Consider the following 15,418-nt stretch of genomic DNA (forward strand, 5'->3'; position numbering starts at 1 on the left):
ATCGCAGCTCGACTTGCCAAAGCGTTCGTTGTTATGGCCTCCTGCTGTTAAGGGCCGTGCTCCGCCGCGAACTCCCTCTTAGGCCCCTCTGAATCCTTTCATCTGCGCTCTTTCGCCCTTGTCTGCATGCCGTCTGCACTCCCCTCTCTCACGCCCTCCTCCTTCCCTGCAACTGTGCGCGTGTCTGAGCATCCGCACCTCTGCCGGCTCTGCCTTTCTTACAGCCGTTTCGGCTTAGCATCTTCTCCCTTCTCCTCACACCGACGCGCACACAAGCAGCATTGCCCTTTTTTTCGCCTCTTGACGCCTCCCTCGACGATACACATTGCCGGAAAGGCGAGTCATCGGGTGACAACGCAGCTCACCGTGCCCAGGCACAAGGCGTGCATCGACACGTTCATCACAGCAGGTGAATAGCTGAGGAGGATTGCGTGCAGCGCCGCACTACCATTGGAAAGGAGAGAAGCACAAACGAAGGCGAGGCGGCGAGAGGGTGACGACCTCTTTTTTGTTGCTGCGTTCCTCTTACCTCTCTCTTAGCTCCCAGCTTTCTCGACACGCTCTCCGCTATCTTTATCTCTCACCCCCCATCCTCCTCTCCTTCAACACTCTCCCTTTCTCTCTCTCTCGTGGCGAGTGTTTGCCTGTGTGCACGTCTGGCCATCTGATCTCTTACCTGTCTTGTGCGGTGTTGAGCTCTCATCTCGTCTGAAGTCCCTGCAGTTGCATTACTGCTCAAACGCGTACAAATAGGTGCAGATCCACTCTTTCGCATACACCTCTTTCGATTCTGCTCGCTTTCGCTGACCTGCACAGGCCTTGTTGGCCCTGTGACCGGACCCTGTAGTTGCCTGTCTCTCTATCTCTGTCTCTCACTCCTTCCTCACATCTACACCCTCTTCGCTCGAAGGCGAAACCACCTTTTTCTACCCGCTTGCTTTGGCGTTATGTTTCATATTCTGACCCGTTTACTCTAACTCTGTGTGGAATTTATCCCCAGCTCCGTTTCGTCGATCTCTTCTCCGCCGCCAGCGGCGGTGTGTGCGTGTGGCTTTCTGTTTCCTGTTGGCTACACTTTCGACTTGTTTCCACCTTTTGTCTATGCCCTCGGCGCTGACCTCTCCTCTGTGACGACGACAAAGCGAGCTGAGAGAAGAGGTGCTTTTGTTTTGTTCACATTTCAAGATCGTCTCGCTCCCACCGTCTCTCCAATAGCGCGAGGTGCTCGAGAAAGACGGGACGCGACGACGGGCAGAGAGCCCCTTTTTCGTCTTTTGTTGAACTTCTCTTGCAGTTCCCCACTCTCCCACCTTTCAGCTCTCCAGCCTTCTCCCTTCCCCCCCGTCTCACCCAAGGACACCACTAAGGAGACATCAGGTAATGTTTGGCAAAGCGAGCCGCCATCGTCTAGTTCTCTGTGAACATTTTGCTCGCTCACATCACCCTTGTCGTCTGTGGAGCAGGCCTGCATAGCCCCTCCCCTCTGACACACACACTCGACGGCATACTGGCACCTCGGGAGCTGCTTGCTGCCCTCCTTCGTGCCCCATTGAAACTTTCTTGTCTGTGCCACGCATCCCTTTCTTGGCTGGCTTCACTCGTCCCTGCGCAGTAGAGCAGCCCTCTCTTCGTCCACGAGTAGGTGCCTTGGACCGCAGCGGAATCGTCGAACCATCTTGCGTGTGGCGGTGTCGCCCGATCAAGCTTCTAATTCGCCCTCATCGGGACAATGAGCTTCGCGGGGATTGAAAACTGGATCGGCCCCTTGCCGGGGCTGCGGAGCACGCCTCCCCCTCAGGTCACTCTGCTTGGCGATACGGCGACAACAACGAGTGCCACGGACACCATCCCTGCGCGGTCCACTACGTACGAGGCGCAGCACGTGGAGTGCGCAGCTTACCAGAAAGGCACGATGTACATACAAGACCCGAGCGGTGACAACAAAAGCTCGATTGAATTGGATACCGTCTCCCTCTCGCAGCTGTATGCCACTGGTTATCGCATATATCGAAAAAAACATCAGCCGCATTCGAAGCAAAACTTCTCCCTGCCAACCGCCCCGCCCGACTTCGATGGCGACGCGCCGATCGATCCGCAGACGGTGGTGCAGCACGTGCGAAGCCTTGCTAACGCCTATAACAGTGTCACTTCGACTCCATCCCCTTTCCTCATATACGAGCAGGTAATCCTGGACGCCCAAGAGGCCCTTCAGACGATGACAGAGGAGGTGAATCAGAGTATCGTTCTGCGAAACGGTGAGGGATGTAACTCACCGGCTCCGCACTCCGCGGATAGCTCAATGGGCGATATCTTTGTCTACTCCTCTACCTTTGGCTCGCAGCTGCAATCCGACGCCATGATGATGTCCGTGAACCTGTTGAATGGTGCACATTCGCACGTTCGCTCACTGCAGCTACTCTATCAGCGTCTCTTCTCAGATGCCACGCTGTGTCGCGCTCTGGCGCCGTCGGTGGTGAGCGAGCTACTCACCCAGCTGAGCATCTCTGTCAAGGAGACGACGACGCCTTCAGCACAGGTGATGGAGCGTTGCGCTATCGCCGGGCTCCTGGTCGGTCGCCGCCACCAACTGCACGAGATCCTGCGTTACGCTGATATTCTAGAGCACCTCACAACTGCCTCATGCAACATCGTCCCGGTGGCGGTCCCACACGCGTGCGAAATTGTGCAGTCCTTCTCGCTTCACGCCGCGGACATCTGCCCCATCACCTCCCCGATCGACTGCTTCCAAGATGAGCCCATCAAGATGAAGATGGTGCTTGGCGAAGGAACGGGCGTGCAGAAGTTTTGTGTGAGCCCGAACCAACAATACCTCGCCACGGTTGGTACGCAGAAGATAATGATGCTGAACCTCTCAACCGGCTCCTTGCACGCGGAGCGGGAGCTTCCAGAAGTGGTGGCCGGCTGCTGGAATATGACGTTCTCTGAGGACTCAGCGCACCTCGTCTGCACGGATACCAGCGGACTACGCCACGCCGTCCTCACAACGGACCTCACAACCAAGGAGGACCGCACGACAGAGTGTGTGTCGCTGGTGACGGACTACCACAAAGGCATGCTGGAAGCCACGCCGTCGCCACTCCTTCCGTGTGGATCCACTGCGTCGCTGTATATACTAGAGCTGAACGCCGCAATCAGCGCCGCCTCCTTCAGTTGCCCCATCTCTGAGACGGTGGACTGCTTCTCCCTCTGCTCGCACGTCTACAAGGACTGCGCTGGCACGCTCATTCGCATTGTTCCAGACACCGGGGAACCTCTCGCCGTAGAGTTACATGGCAATGTGTTGAGTTTACGGCAAGGTTCCACTGTGTGCCAAGGGGTGCTTCCCTGCACCACCCAGTGGTACTTCCTCCACGCACATTGGAGCAAAGGCGTGTGGGCCGTCAGCGTCAACTTCTCAATTGTGGAGCTGATCGGTCCGCACTACACGCAGTCGCAGACAATGAAGATTAAAAAGGTTGATTTTCTGCACTGCTCCGGACACTTTGGATCTACAGCGCTCTGGAGCGGGGCGAATGGCCCTGCCACGGTGCGCAGATTCTTCAGGGAAAGAATTGTGGACAGTTCTGTGATGCCATTGTTTGTGTTCCCCATGGACGAAGGAACGGGCATGTGGCTAAAGGAGACGGCGGGGCGGCAATGCGTGTCGCTGAACGCCAAGTCGTTCGTATGGGACTCTTCGGTGATTGTGCCCGTCTCGATAACAAACCTCTCTGCCGTCCCGCTGGGAGACAAGGTTCTCCTGTCCGGTCGGGTGCTGAAGAGCGCGTACCGTCTTTTTGTGATGCTGCCGCCCGTGGAGAAAGGATCTGACGATCTTGTGGCCGAAGTGGACCGTGAGAGCAACCGCGTCGTGCGTGTGTATCAGTGTCCCCGATCGTGCAGCGAGAACGCGTACGCCATTCTGAGCGACGAGTCTGAGCTGCTCGTGTACCAGCAGCGCTTTTCCACCTTCAGCTCTGTTCGCCTCTTCACCCGTCGCCGAATGGAGAAGGAGCTGACACTGTGCGACCCAAGCGAGGCGTGCCCGGGCGTCGGCTCGGCGCCGTGGCTCATGCATCAGATCTACCGTTGCATCTACACGGAGAGCTACGAACTGGAGCGCATCCTCCCAGAGAACTCCCCGCTGTCCTTCGCCACCCTCCGGTCATTGGCCCAGGCACTGCGGCACGTTCAGCCATTCACGCCACCGTTGAAGGTGCTGGCGTTCATGTCGTTAGCATTGGTCCACTTTCGCCGCCTTGCTACACTGAACGACACACGCATTTCTGACGTTGCCGCATCACTAAAGGCGTCATGCAGCGCTATCATGGAGATCTTCACGGAAAAGACATTCTTGGAGGTGACGTATAGGCTCTACCAAGTGGCGACCGCGTGGTCCCTCACCGTGGAGGACCAGGCAGAGATGCTCCTGCACATGGACTCTGGTGAGCACACCGACCTGCAATGGAGCTACTTCTCGCGAGAGCGTGTCTACACCGTCATTCACCAGATTGTGCAGCACCGTCCGGACGACATCGTGCCCGTCGCCAAGAACCTCCTGCAGCAGTGTGAGCGGGAGTCCGCCGGCGATGCTGGCGAGCCAAAGCCCGTCACTCACCTCATGACATCTTTCGTGCTTGCTGTCATGACCACCTTACACTCGAGCGCCGCCCGCGTCTCGGAGTCGAACGTGAGTCAGCTTCTGGAGCTGTTTGTTAATTTCATGTGTCGCTGCAAGTCTATTTTCACCGCGGGGCGAGTCGACGAGCAACCGAACTCCGTCATTCTCACCGGCGTGTTGCCCCTCTTGGTGACTGTAGCGAACGCGTGCCCGGCAGCCGTGACCGCTGAGACGCAGGAGCAGTTGCTCCATCTGTGTGGCCGATTGCAGACGGTTCAAGCGACTCCGAAGCAGGTGATCGCCTTCTCAACTCATGAGGCCTACGACATGTACGTGCCGAACAAGGAAGAGACAGGGATCTGGCGCCTCTGTCTCGACTTCTCCACTGCACGAAGTGTGTCCCTCATCAAGGAGGCCAGCAGCCCCTCGGTGTTTGTTATGCAGTCGGACGCCCAAACCGGCAGACCTGACAACGTGGTGATGGACGAGGCAAGCTCCTTCAAGAAGTTGGCTGGTGGGGTGCTTCACATTCACGGCAGAGGGGAAAATAGCTTTACAGTAATCGCACAGTACGAATTTGTGCTTGACGCTTCCTTCGCCGCGGTAATGCGTGAGGCTGTGTTGCGCGTGCTGCTTGCTGCCACTGCCGAGCTAATGAGGAAGCCATCAACGGCCTCTGAGATCGTCATTACGCCGCTCTTTCGCTACGGGCTCACCACCAGCGTGCTGGCCGCCAACAGTGTCAAGATGCGCGGCGCACCTCGCGAAAACGTTTTGGACTTCCCGATGCGCGTTCTGGAGGACCGGGAAGAGGGCAAGGAGTTTGTCGATGAGGTGTGCAAGGCGATGCGCGGATCCATTGTGCCGTCGATGCGGCCCGCGATCCGCGCGCTGCTGTCGATACTCTTGCACTGCGGTCTAACACGCGGACAGGCGGAGGAGGAACTGAAGCTGCGATGGTTCAGCGGGGAGTGGAGCACGAAGCTGCAGGGTGCCACAAAGGAGGAAACAATCGTCTTCCTCGCTTCGCTGGCGCGCTGGATGATGGAGTGCGTTTTTTTCGAAGGGGGTAGCGCGACACCCATGCTTGGTCGCCGCACCTCGCTTCGCCTTGAGAACTCTCTGAACGGCTCGCGGTCGCTGTCGGAGCGGCGGGCGTCAACAAGCTCGCGACGCAGCGTCGTGAAACTGTCTTCGCAGAATGATTCGCTTGAGCAAGTGCGCATCTTGCTTGCGAAGGGCATCACACCGCTTATGATTCAAAAGGATTTGGTGAGCCGCGCGCGCGCTGCGCAGAACATCGAAAAGGGGCTGCAGTTGCTATCGCGTCTACTGCAAGTGAACTCCGTCGGGCTGACAGAGGATATCATGACGGAGGCGCTGCGTGTACTTTGGGCCTTCACGTGCACTGACGGCTGCCAGCACTTTACGGAGGTGCTGCACGGTGCCGGGCTCGATGCGGAGGCGGCAGTACGTCGCGCTTTCCATGACGCACTCCACAGCTTCTTTGCGGTGCTCAAGAATACGTCGGGCACCATTGGGTACCGGGCCGCCCTGACGCAGGAGGCTTTTCAAGGGCGCGCGCTCATGCTGTTCCACGCCATCCTGTGTCTTCCGTGGGACGAGGCAGACTGTGAAGAGTTCAAACGCAGCTTCGAGACGGAGGACGACATTCTCAAGTTCTTGGAGAGTCAAATGGGCTCGCCCACGGCGCTCGCGACGCTGACATCGCCCTGGCGCCTGCGCCACGAAACATTGCGGTCCGCTGAGGATGTGGCAGCGGATCAGGAGCAGGCGGTGCGGACAGAGCTGCTCGGCGCAGCTGATTTCACCTCTCTCAGCCGCGTCTTTCCAAACGGCTTTTCTGTATTTATCCCCGCAATCCAAACGGCGCGGTCGCAGCTTGGCGTGGTGATGGAGAAGAGCTCGGGTCCCGCAGTGCTGGTGCGCGCAGATGAGGGGTGGCAGCTGAACTGGAAGGAGGGGGTCCCCCGGGTGTACTACTACGAGGTGAAGATCAACTCTCCCATTGGCAAGCTCGACGTGGGTGTGCAGTTGCCGCGCACAGAGCTTGCCCTCCGCGGCGAGGACCTGCTGCTCTTTTACAGCAGCCTAGGCGACGTTCGCTGGGGCGAACAGGCACAGCTGCCGCCCTTCACGGAGGGCGACACGGTTGGCTGCGGTATCGTCGTCACGTCACTTCTTCTATTTTATACACTCAACGGCCGCTTCCTTTCCTTTGCCGGCCGCGTCAATGTGCCTACAAACGCCAACGCTGACCGCGCACTCCTGTACCCAGCCATCTCCTTCGACGAGGGAAGCATGGTGCGCGTCTCGATCAACTTCGGAACCGTGCCGTTCGCCTACGACTACCGTCAGCTGCACCCAGCGCTGAACATCGAAAAAGGTCCAACGTGGTACCGCATCACCTCCACGGCGGAGATGGTGCTGCACTATCTGACAGCTCGAGTGTGTGCGGTGCAGGAGTCGAAGAGCCACAGCGCCCGTGGTGCGCTGACGCAGGTGTGCGATGTGGTGTGCCGCCACGTCAACAGCGTCACTTCATCACTCATGAACATTGGCGTTGGCGGCTCCGCTAACAGCAACTCTACGACGCGTGTTCAGCAGGCTGTGGCCCTGAGCGTCGCCGAGCACTCGATTATGGTGCTCATCTCCACTATTCGGCACATCGCCACCCACGGGATTACGCTGAGCGAGCACATCAGCAACATGGTGTTCGACGCTGTTTCCATCCTCATGCTGCTGCCGCTGCACTCGGTCCAGATCGCGACGATCGGGTTGCTCCCAGACGTCATTGTGCACGTCAAAGAGGTCCCGGATGGGAAGGCTGCGGGGAACTTGGTGTCGACACTTTTCGAGAACGCCAATTGCGCCACCGATAGCGAAGACGTCATTCCGTTTCTACCCATGTGGTGCGACTGTGATGCGAGTGCGATGGCGATTGTGAATGTGCAGCACGCACACATGCTGCAGGACGCGCAGCGCAGCATTGTGCTGGGTAACCTGCTGCCCCGAACTGGAATGGTATCTTTCTCTGTCAAGGTGACGAGGCGCAACATGTCTAAGGGGCACTCGCTGAAGGGTGGTTACTTTATCGGAGTATCCGTCGCAGGGGTGAGCCCGCTGACACCGACCAGCAACTCGCAGAGTTGGAAGGCCGTGAACCCACCTATCGTCTGGGCCATTCAGGATACATCACCGCAGCTGCCGCATGCCACGAACCCGACCGTCAAGCTGAACAATTTCCAGCGCACCTTTGGCAATGCGGACGTCATTCGGGTGGTGGTGGATCGTGACAAGCGGTGCATCGACTTCTACCGTGAGGGTGAATTCCTGAAGGCGCTCTTCAGTGACATTCCAGAAGACGTGGATTTGGTGCCATTTGTGCAGCTGTACAACGACGATGCCGCCGCAGCGATCAGCGGCGGCACAATGACTGCCCCAATCACCGGGCCGACGCTGCTTGGCGCGGCCTCGGTGGACGTGCTTCGCTCTATGTTGACACTGGACCCTTTTCAAGACCTTGTCGCCCAGCGTCTATGCGAGGAACTGAAAGTTCAGCAGTTCCCCAAGGTGACGCTGCCGATCTTCAAGAGTATGCCAGACCCGCGCCTGCTGCAGCTACGCAGCTCAGTGGGAGAGGAGGTTACGGTGACGGTGTCTCGGCTCAACGACTTGCGTTGCAAGTTCACGCTGGGAGGCAAGACAAACTACGAACATCTCTACAACATGCGCACGCCGGCCAAGCCGCGCACAATGTGCACCTTCGACACGGTGCTGCCAACTTCGCGCCTGACGGGGCTGGCGCGCTGCATCGACCATCTTATCGCCGCTGCCGAGCGGATGGTGGTGCCACGCATCACAGTCGAGGCGCTCTGCTGCCTGGAGCAGGAAGAGCGGTGCAAGATCGTCCTCGAGGAAAAAGATCACTGGGACTTCCTCTTTCACGGTCTTCGCGTGGGCAGCTTCATCACGGTGCTCCGTCGGCTGCCCTCTGTCGCCGCTATGCACACGCCTCCGATCCCGCATGACTACACCTTTTCCGCGGCTCTCTCCAACCCAGGGTTTGTTCTGCCCTCACATTACTGCGGCCGCCTCGCCACAGTGCCGACTGGGGCTAAAGGGGTCTCTACGCCGTTCATCGCGATTGCAGAGCCGTCCATTCCGACAGGGGCAAAGATAAGCATCCGCTGCCAACTGATTCGCGGCAATCAGGGCCAGATACTCGGTGGTGGATACTACTTTGGTGTCTGCACGGCGACATTTCACTGGAAGCACAAGGACCTCAACGCGCACACGACAGAGGTGTGGGCGCTGCACGACATGGATGATTCACCCTGGCGACTGCGCCACGTCCGCACAGACGCTTCATTTCCGGTGGCAGCGGAGCCGCGCTGCATCATTGTTAGTGGCGACACTATTCGGCTTTACATTGACCGCGCTGCGCGTACGATGCATGCCTTTCGAACGCCCGTGAATGGTGAGGAGATGCCGCTCGGTCTCATCTTTGACAATCTCCCAGCTGATGGCGCGCTCTACCCTTTCGTGAACCTCTTTAATACAGACGCTGTGGCGGTCTTCTTACCTTCCAACAGCGCCGCGCCGGCCATTCGTCTTCCTTGTCAGAAGCTTCAGTACGCCCTGTGCTCCTTTGACGAGCGCAAGGCGTGCGACGGGTGCAATGCGAGCCTTGGGGATGCGAGGGTCTCTGGCTGTTGGTTCAAGTGCAACGAGTGCGCCGACTACACGCTGTGCTCTAACTGCTTCTTGACTTGCGTGCACTCAAACCACAGTTTCACGATGATGGACGGCTCGCCAATCGCCTACTCCACAACTACTCCGGCCACGATCGAGCGTGGCATGGAGGTGACAATACCAGCGGCCACTGTCATGTACCTGCGCAGCAGTGGCTGTCGCATGCTGGAGGCGAAGATGAATTGTGTCGCTGAGGCGATGGAAGACAACGCTCTCTGCGCCTGGGGTCTGGTCGGCCAAAACGGCTCCGAGTTCTTCTCTGTCGTGATTGATACCGTCGACGGCAGCCCCCTCTCGCTGGACGCACCCGTGTTCGTGGGACTGGGCCCAGCGCAAGAGGTTGTGCAGGCGACGCGTGACAAGCTGCGCGACAAGTGCCTCGCCAACGTTTCAACCATCGCGACCTACTGCAGTGACCCGTCGCTGCGGCAGCCGCTGGATAACCACAGCAGAGATCCATACGGGTTCAAGCGAGGCTCGCGCATCACCCTTAGATACGACCCTGCCGCAGGCAGAATCACCATCTCGCGCGACTGGGTCGTGGTCGGGACAAGGTCTGTGGCGCTGAAAGACAGCGAGAACGCCGTGCAACCCATCGGCTGCTTTGTGCTGCTTGGAAAGAAAGGTACCACCGTCTCCGTCTTTCCAGAACGTGCGTGCACACTGACGACCACAGTGGAGGACGTCTCGGGGAATATGCTCAAGACGGTTGGCCGCGACGGCAGCGTGTGGTTTGTGACGCGCGAGAACTGTCGCCTGCCGCTGACCCCGTGTCGAGGACTCTTCCAGAAGAGCAGCTTGGGTTACATCTTGATGGACCAACACCTCGCCCAATGCCGCCCGCAGAGCCTCGACAATCGCCTTATCCGAGTGCAGGTGCTAGAGACGGAGGAGGTGGTGTCGGTACCGGTGCATCACTACCTCATCAATGAGAGTAGCGTCATCTCAGAGGAGTGGTTCCTGTGCCGGCGTGACCGCAACGAGGGTGCGACAGTGGAGGAAGGGTTCGTCATGTCGCGCCTTCTCCTTACCCTCTCATGCCTATGCGAGAACGCGTCTCTCTCACACCTCGTCTCGCTTCATCACGAGCGACTCATCAGCATGACGAAGCGCTTGGCTGCCGCTCACATCGAGAACGACGCACCCATCGAGTTCCTGGATGAGATTCGCGCCTCTGTTGCCTCGACAGCGAATCGGCGGCGCTGGGCGCTAGAGAAGCGGCACATTGCACCATTCGTTCCAGTCTTCAATACGGACGAGCGTAAGCGGCGCTTCCACAACGGCACCCTCGTACACACAATCAACGGTGGTGGCATCTTCGAGGTGATATTCCGGCGTGGCGAGTCACTGACGGTGCGCAACACTGGTAACGAATCCGTGTCGAAAATGTCCTACCGAAACTGTGTGCCATTAAAGCAGTGCGGTGGGCGGTCCTGGTACACCCGCCGAAACGGGCTGCCGTGCAGTCTCTACGAGCATACAGTGCGCCTCAGAGACCCTGCCAGGGCATCGGAGAGCGTGCCGCTCCAGGACGAGTGGCTAGGCGAAGTAGTCTTCGCACGCGCCACAAAGTCCCTCACGGTGTCGCTTGCACCGCACGGCATTGGGCGTGCCGACATCGCACAGGGCACAGCTGAGGAAACGCGGTTCATTGTCATCTACGAGCACACGAGGTACTCTCGAATGGTACGCCTCTTCATGCGCGTCTACAGCGCTGAACTGCTGCGTGAGGTGGAGCACTTCGTGACCAGCAGTGGTGAAGGGTTGCGGGGTGTAAGGCGTGACTATCAGGAGCTTGTCGACTTCCTCAACAACGCCGCCGCCTCTGTGTGCGACGGACCAGCGGTGGGGGGACAGGAACTGTACTTTGGGATGGTCGGCTTTCTGGACGCGGAGGGGCTGCGACTACACGGTCAGTTCCAATCCCACCAAGGGAAGGGCGGCCCATTCACCCTCAACTCCTGTCGAAAATTCGCTCTGCTCCCGGTGGTGTCGGACAAGTGGGCGGTGGAGCCGCTGCCGGACTGCCTAGACGCGACGATTCCACCGGAGCCGCATCGTGGTATGTGGGAGTCCACACATCGCCTTGTCGTGCTGTTGGCGCGCCACCTCTACCTTGTCACTTGCAGTCGCATTGAGCGCAAGCCCGTCGACTTCCTCGAACATATTTTTGTCTTCATCAACCACCCGCTGGCAGATGCACTGGTGTGCAAAGATACTAATAACCACCAGCTGAGTGTGATGCTAAGCGAGGCGAACATGCGCATCACGGAACCAAGTCTGAAACCGTGGGATGCCATCTCGCTTGCCCGTCTTGTTACCAACAGTCTTCTTCTCCGCCCCGAGGCCATCAACAACGTGCGAGAGCACCTATTGTGGGACTGCCTGCACGGGGTCGTGACGGCGGCCCACCGTTGTGGCCGCTACCACCGGCACGAGGTTCTTCGAAGTATCACGGCGTTTGTGCAGACAAGGCTGCAGTACACTAGCATTTACCAGCAGCTCTTCTCGACGCTGTTCTCGTACGTGGAGCGGTGGGTGGGGGCGCTGCCAGAGGACCGAGAAGTGAAGAAGGACGTCGCGGCGGGCGTGGACCTCCTGCTCGCCCTCGGCAGTCCGCTGGACCAGCAGATGCGCAAGATTCCTGTTGCCCCCCTACACTGCCTCATCGACTTGTGGCGGTCTGTGACAGCCGAAGTGGCGTTGCCGCGTGTGGTGGATGAGCTGCACCTCGCGATCGATCCAGCAAGTCCTACAGTGGGCACGCTCTGCACCTTCGGCGACTACGTACGACAGGAGCTGAAGGTAGGCAAGGTTACGAGTACCTGCGGTACGGCTGGACGAGGTCGCTACTACTACGAGGTGACACTGCCGGACCGAATCACTTCCGCCTACGCAATTGGCTGGGGAACTGCGGTGCACAACGAGGTCCCAGGCCAGCATGTAGGGAGCGACCGCAACAGCTTCGCATACAACGGCACCGACATCAACACACGCGATGGCAAAGAGGAGTACAAAATACCGACGGAGAGCATCCCTGGCGCCGTTGTGGGGTGCCTACTCAACATGGAAGAGAGGACGGCAGCATGGTCGCTGAACGGGGTGGTGGGGCACTTCATCACAATCCCCATCATACTCGCCAACAACACGCCGCTCTTCGCCTTTGCATCCATCGGCACCTGCAGCGGCATGAAGGTGCGACTGCGCGCCAACGAGTTCGAGTACGCACCAGACGGCTACACGGACCTCTCCGGCCGCTTTGCGCGTCCTCTCGTGGACAGCTACGACCGCAGCCAACGGAGCTTGATGGAGCAGCAGCCCTACGCCTTCTATTTACAACTGGCCTCTTTTCTTTCCGACGTGGAGGATTATCTAGACGAGCAGGCAGCACAGAATCACACGAGTTCGCTTTCGTGTGTGCCCGAGGATCCGTACAAGCTATTTGTGCACGCCTACCCACTGCTTCAGTCGTACCCCCCGTCTTCGCTGCAGACCTTCGCGCAGGTGATCGCGGTGACGGAAAGTTGCATGGCCACCGCGAACAACTTCGTCGATCTGGATGAGGAGACCGTCACTGGAACGCTGTCGCAGGCCTTTCTGTCCATGAAGGGGCTCGTCCGCCGCTCCTTCCGCCAGCGTCTGCTGGTGAACATGGCCCCGGTGGAGGCGGTGAGCACGGCCCCGACGATCTTTGTGCGGGTGACGGATCTGTACTCGAGCCTTCCACGCACAACGGAGAGTGCGCTGCGGCACTCCATACTCGCGCAGCTTTACAGGCAAATCGGGTTCTTGACGGACGAGCAGTGGGGCGTGTCGCCGCTCTTCAAAGTGAACCTGCAAATCAGCGGCTCCGGGCACGCCCCAGTGGACATGGGCGGTCCGTATCGGCAGCTGTGGACTTTTCTGGCATTCGAGATGATGCAGCACCCTGAAAAGTGCCACCCCAACTCTGACTTTCACCGCAACCCGCTGTTTGTGTTTGTGAACAACTCGCAGCGCATATCCCTCGTGCCGGATAGTCAGGCGAACTCCATCTACGATCTGAACCTCTTTACGTTCTTTGGCAAAATTATGGGGCACTCGGCGCGCGCCAAGACGCCGCTCGACATCGACTTTTCCCCGTTTTTCTGGAAGTTTCTCGTGGATGACGAGCTGACGATCAAAGACTTTTACGCCCACGTCGACAGCGTCGTCGAGGCCACCGTAAAGGACGACAACTTTCTCTTGAGTGGCGTCGCGGATGAGCTCATCCCCGGCTTTGCGGAGAGTGTGGCGTGGCTGGACAGCGACGACAACGACGAGGTGGCTGCCCAGCAACGGCGCACCATTGCCGAGCGTTGCCTTGTGCACTCTATGGACGAGCAGCTTAGCGCCATCCGCAACGGCCTCTGGAAAATCCTCTCGCGCCGCGTCGTGCGATGCCTGTCGTGGCGAGATCTCGAGAATCTGGTGTGTGGCGAGAGCAACCTGACGCTGCCCGATCTGCAAAAGTACATCCGCGTGCAGCTGACGGGGAGTCGCGAATCGTACTTTTGGCACATTGTCGAACAGCTCTCTATGGAGCAGAGAGCCTCGCTGATTTGTTTTGCCTCCGGGCAGCGCCGGCTGCCTCTCATTCGACCCATTACGGTGGCCGAGAATAACGAAAGCGTCGATCATCTTCCCCGTGCTCAAGCCTGCGGGTCGCTAATCACCATTCCGCTCTACACCTCACTGGAAATGTTCAAGGAGAAGCTCTTGGTAGCGCTTCAGCATCAAATGGAGATGGAGCTAGCCTGACCTCTCGCGTGAGAGGGTGGCTCGGTGCGCCCGTTTTTGCGCATCTCTCTGAGGCATTGGCACTGCTCATTGTCTGTGGTGCCAGTATCTCCTCTTTAAAAGTAAATGGGACGCTTTTCACGGACGATGCGCTGCTAAGGTGGCAGTCGCGTGCGTTTTGGTTTCGCTTCCTTTTTTCTTTTTTTAAAGGGCTGAGATCAAGTGGAGCAGCACCTGCCTGCACCTCTCACGCCAAGCTCCTCGTGCGCATACAACAGGGAAGCGAAGGGAGAGGGGCAAGTCGCGTACTGAGCTGGCTTCTGTCCCACAGCTTTGCTTATGATGTACAAATATGCGCGCTCTGCTGCAGAGAAGCTTGCTCATCTGTGAAGCAGAGACGAGCGCTGCTGCCGCTGGATGTGTGCACCACTGCTGACTGCCTTCCCAATTTCCTTTTCCTTTGCGCGTACACTTTGGGCCCTCTTTCGCTGAGCTGTTTGCCATGTGGAGCCGCTCGTGGGAAAGATGGCGGGGCCCTATCGCGCATTGTCTCTGCGGTGCACCGTTTCGTTGTTTCTGAGGCAATTGATCGGTTTACGATATACATCTGTGCGTTTGTGTGTGTATGTGTGTATGTGTGCGCTCTAGCCTGTTCAGGTGTGCCTCTACGCCTTGACAGCACCTTCTCCGCACTCCCCACCGTCATTGGCGCTGCGCGCTCTTTTCCTTATCTCCTTCCTTTGGTGCGCGCGTTCCGCTGTGACAAGTGGGACAGGGAAGGAGATTGAAGTTACTCAGGACCACCTCAAGAGCTCTGCTATGTATAGTTAACTCCACACGCGTCTTCTACCGCTCCAGCGATCCCCACAAAGAGGAAAAATAAGGTGTGAAAGACGCCGGCGAATGACGGTAAGTGCATCCGTCGTCGCGGCGTTTTCGCCTTTTTTGACGGAGTGCAACATTCCTTCAGCATTCACTCAAGCTCGGCATCCGTATGGAAGCACCTGGAGGATGTTGCAGCAACCCTCGAGCTGCTAGGCACGGCATCCGCAGTTTTTTTTTTGACTCTTCCCATCTTTGTATTCCTCCCTATCCATATGCGTGGACCGTACTCGGTCGCTCGTTCAAGCCACCTGCACTCTCCTCCGGGCCGACATGTCCTTCTATCTCCCCACTCCTTTTTTCCGTGTTGCTCTCATCCCTTTCCTGTCGCCTCGAGTGCTGCGCGATGGGTCGTCTCTCCCTATGTATACATGTGTGTGT

The 15,418-nt window shown here is 58.3% G+C and overlaps 1 protein-coding gene across 1 annotated transcript; it reads left to right on the forward strand.

Moving 5' to 3' along the window:
* Positions 1–1,729: 1,729 nt before the first annotated feature.
* LSCM1_02051 (uncharacterized protein) lies at positions 1,730–14,176 on the forward strand (the record flags this gene model as incomplete). The annotated part of the gene is made up of 1 exon (XM_067319645.1): positions 1,730–14,176. The coding sequence occupies one exon, from the start codon at positions 1,730–1,732 to the stop codon at positions 14,174–14,176; it is 12,447 nt and encodes a 4,148-aa protein (XP_067176194.1).
* Between the last annotated feature and the right edge of the window lie 1,242 nt (positions 14,177–15,418).

The sequence above is a fragment of the Leishmania martiniquensis genome, chromosome 32, assembly GCF_017916325.1.
Source record: "Leishmania martiniquensis isolate LSCM1 chromosome 32, whole genome shotgun sequence".
NCBI lineage: Eukaryota > Euglenozoa > Kinetoplastea > Trypanosomatida > Trypanosomatidae > Leishmania > Leishmania martiniquensis.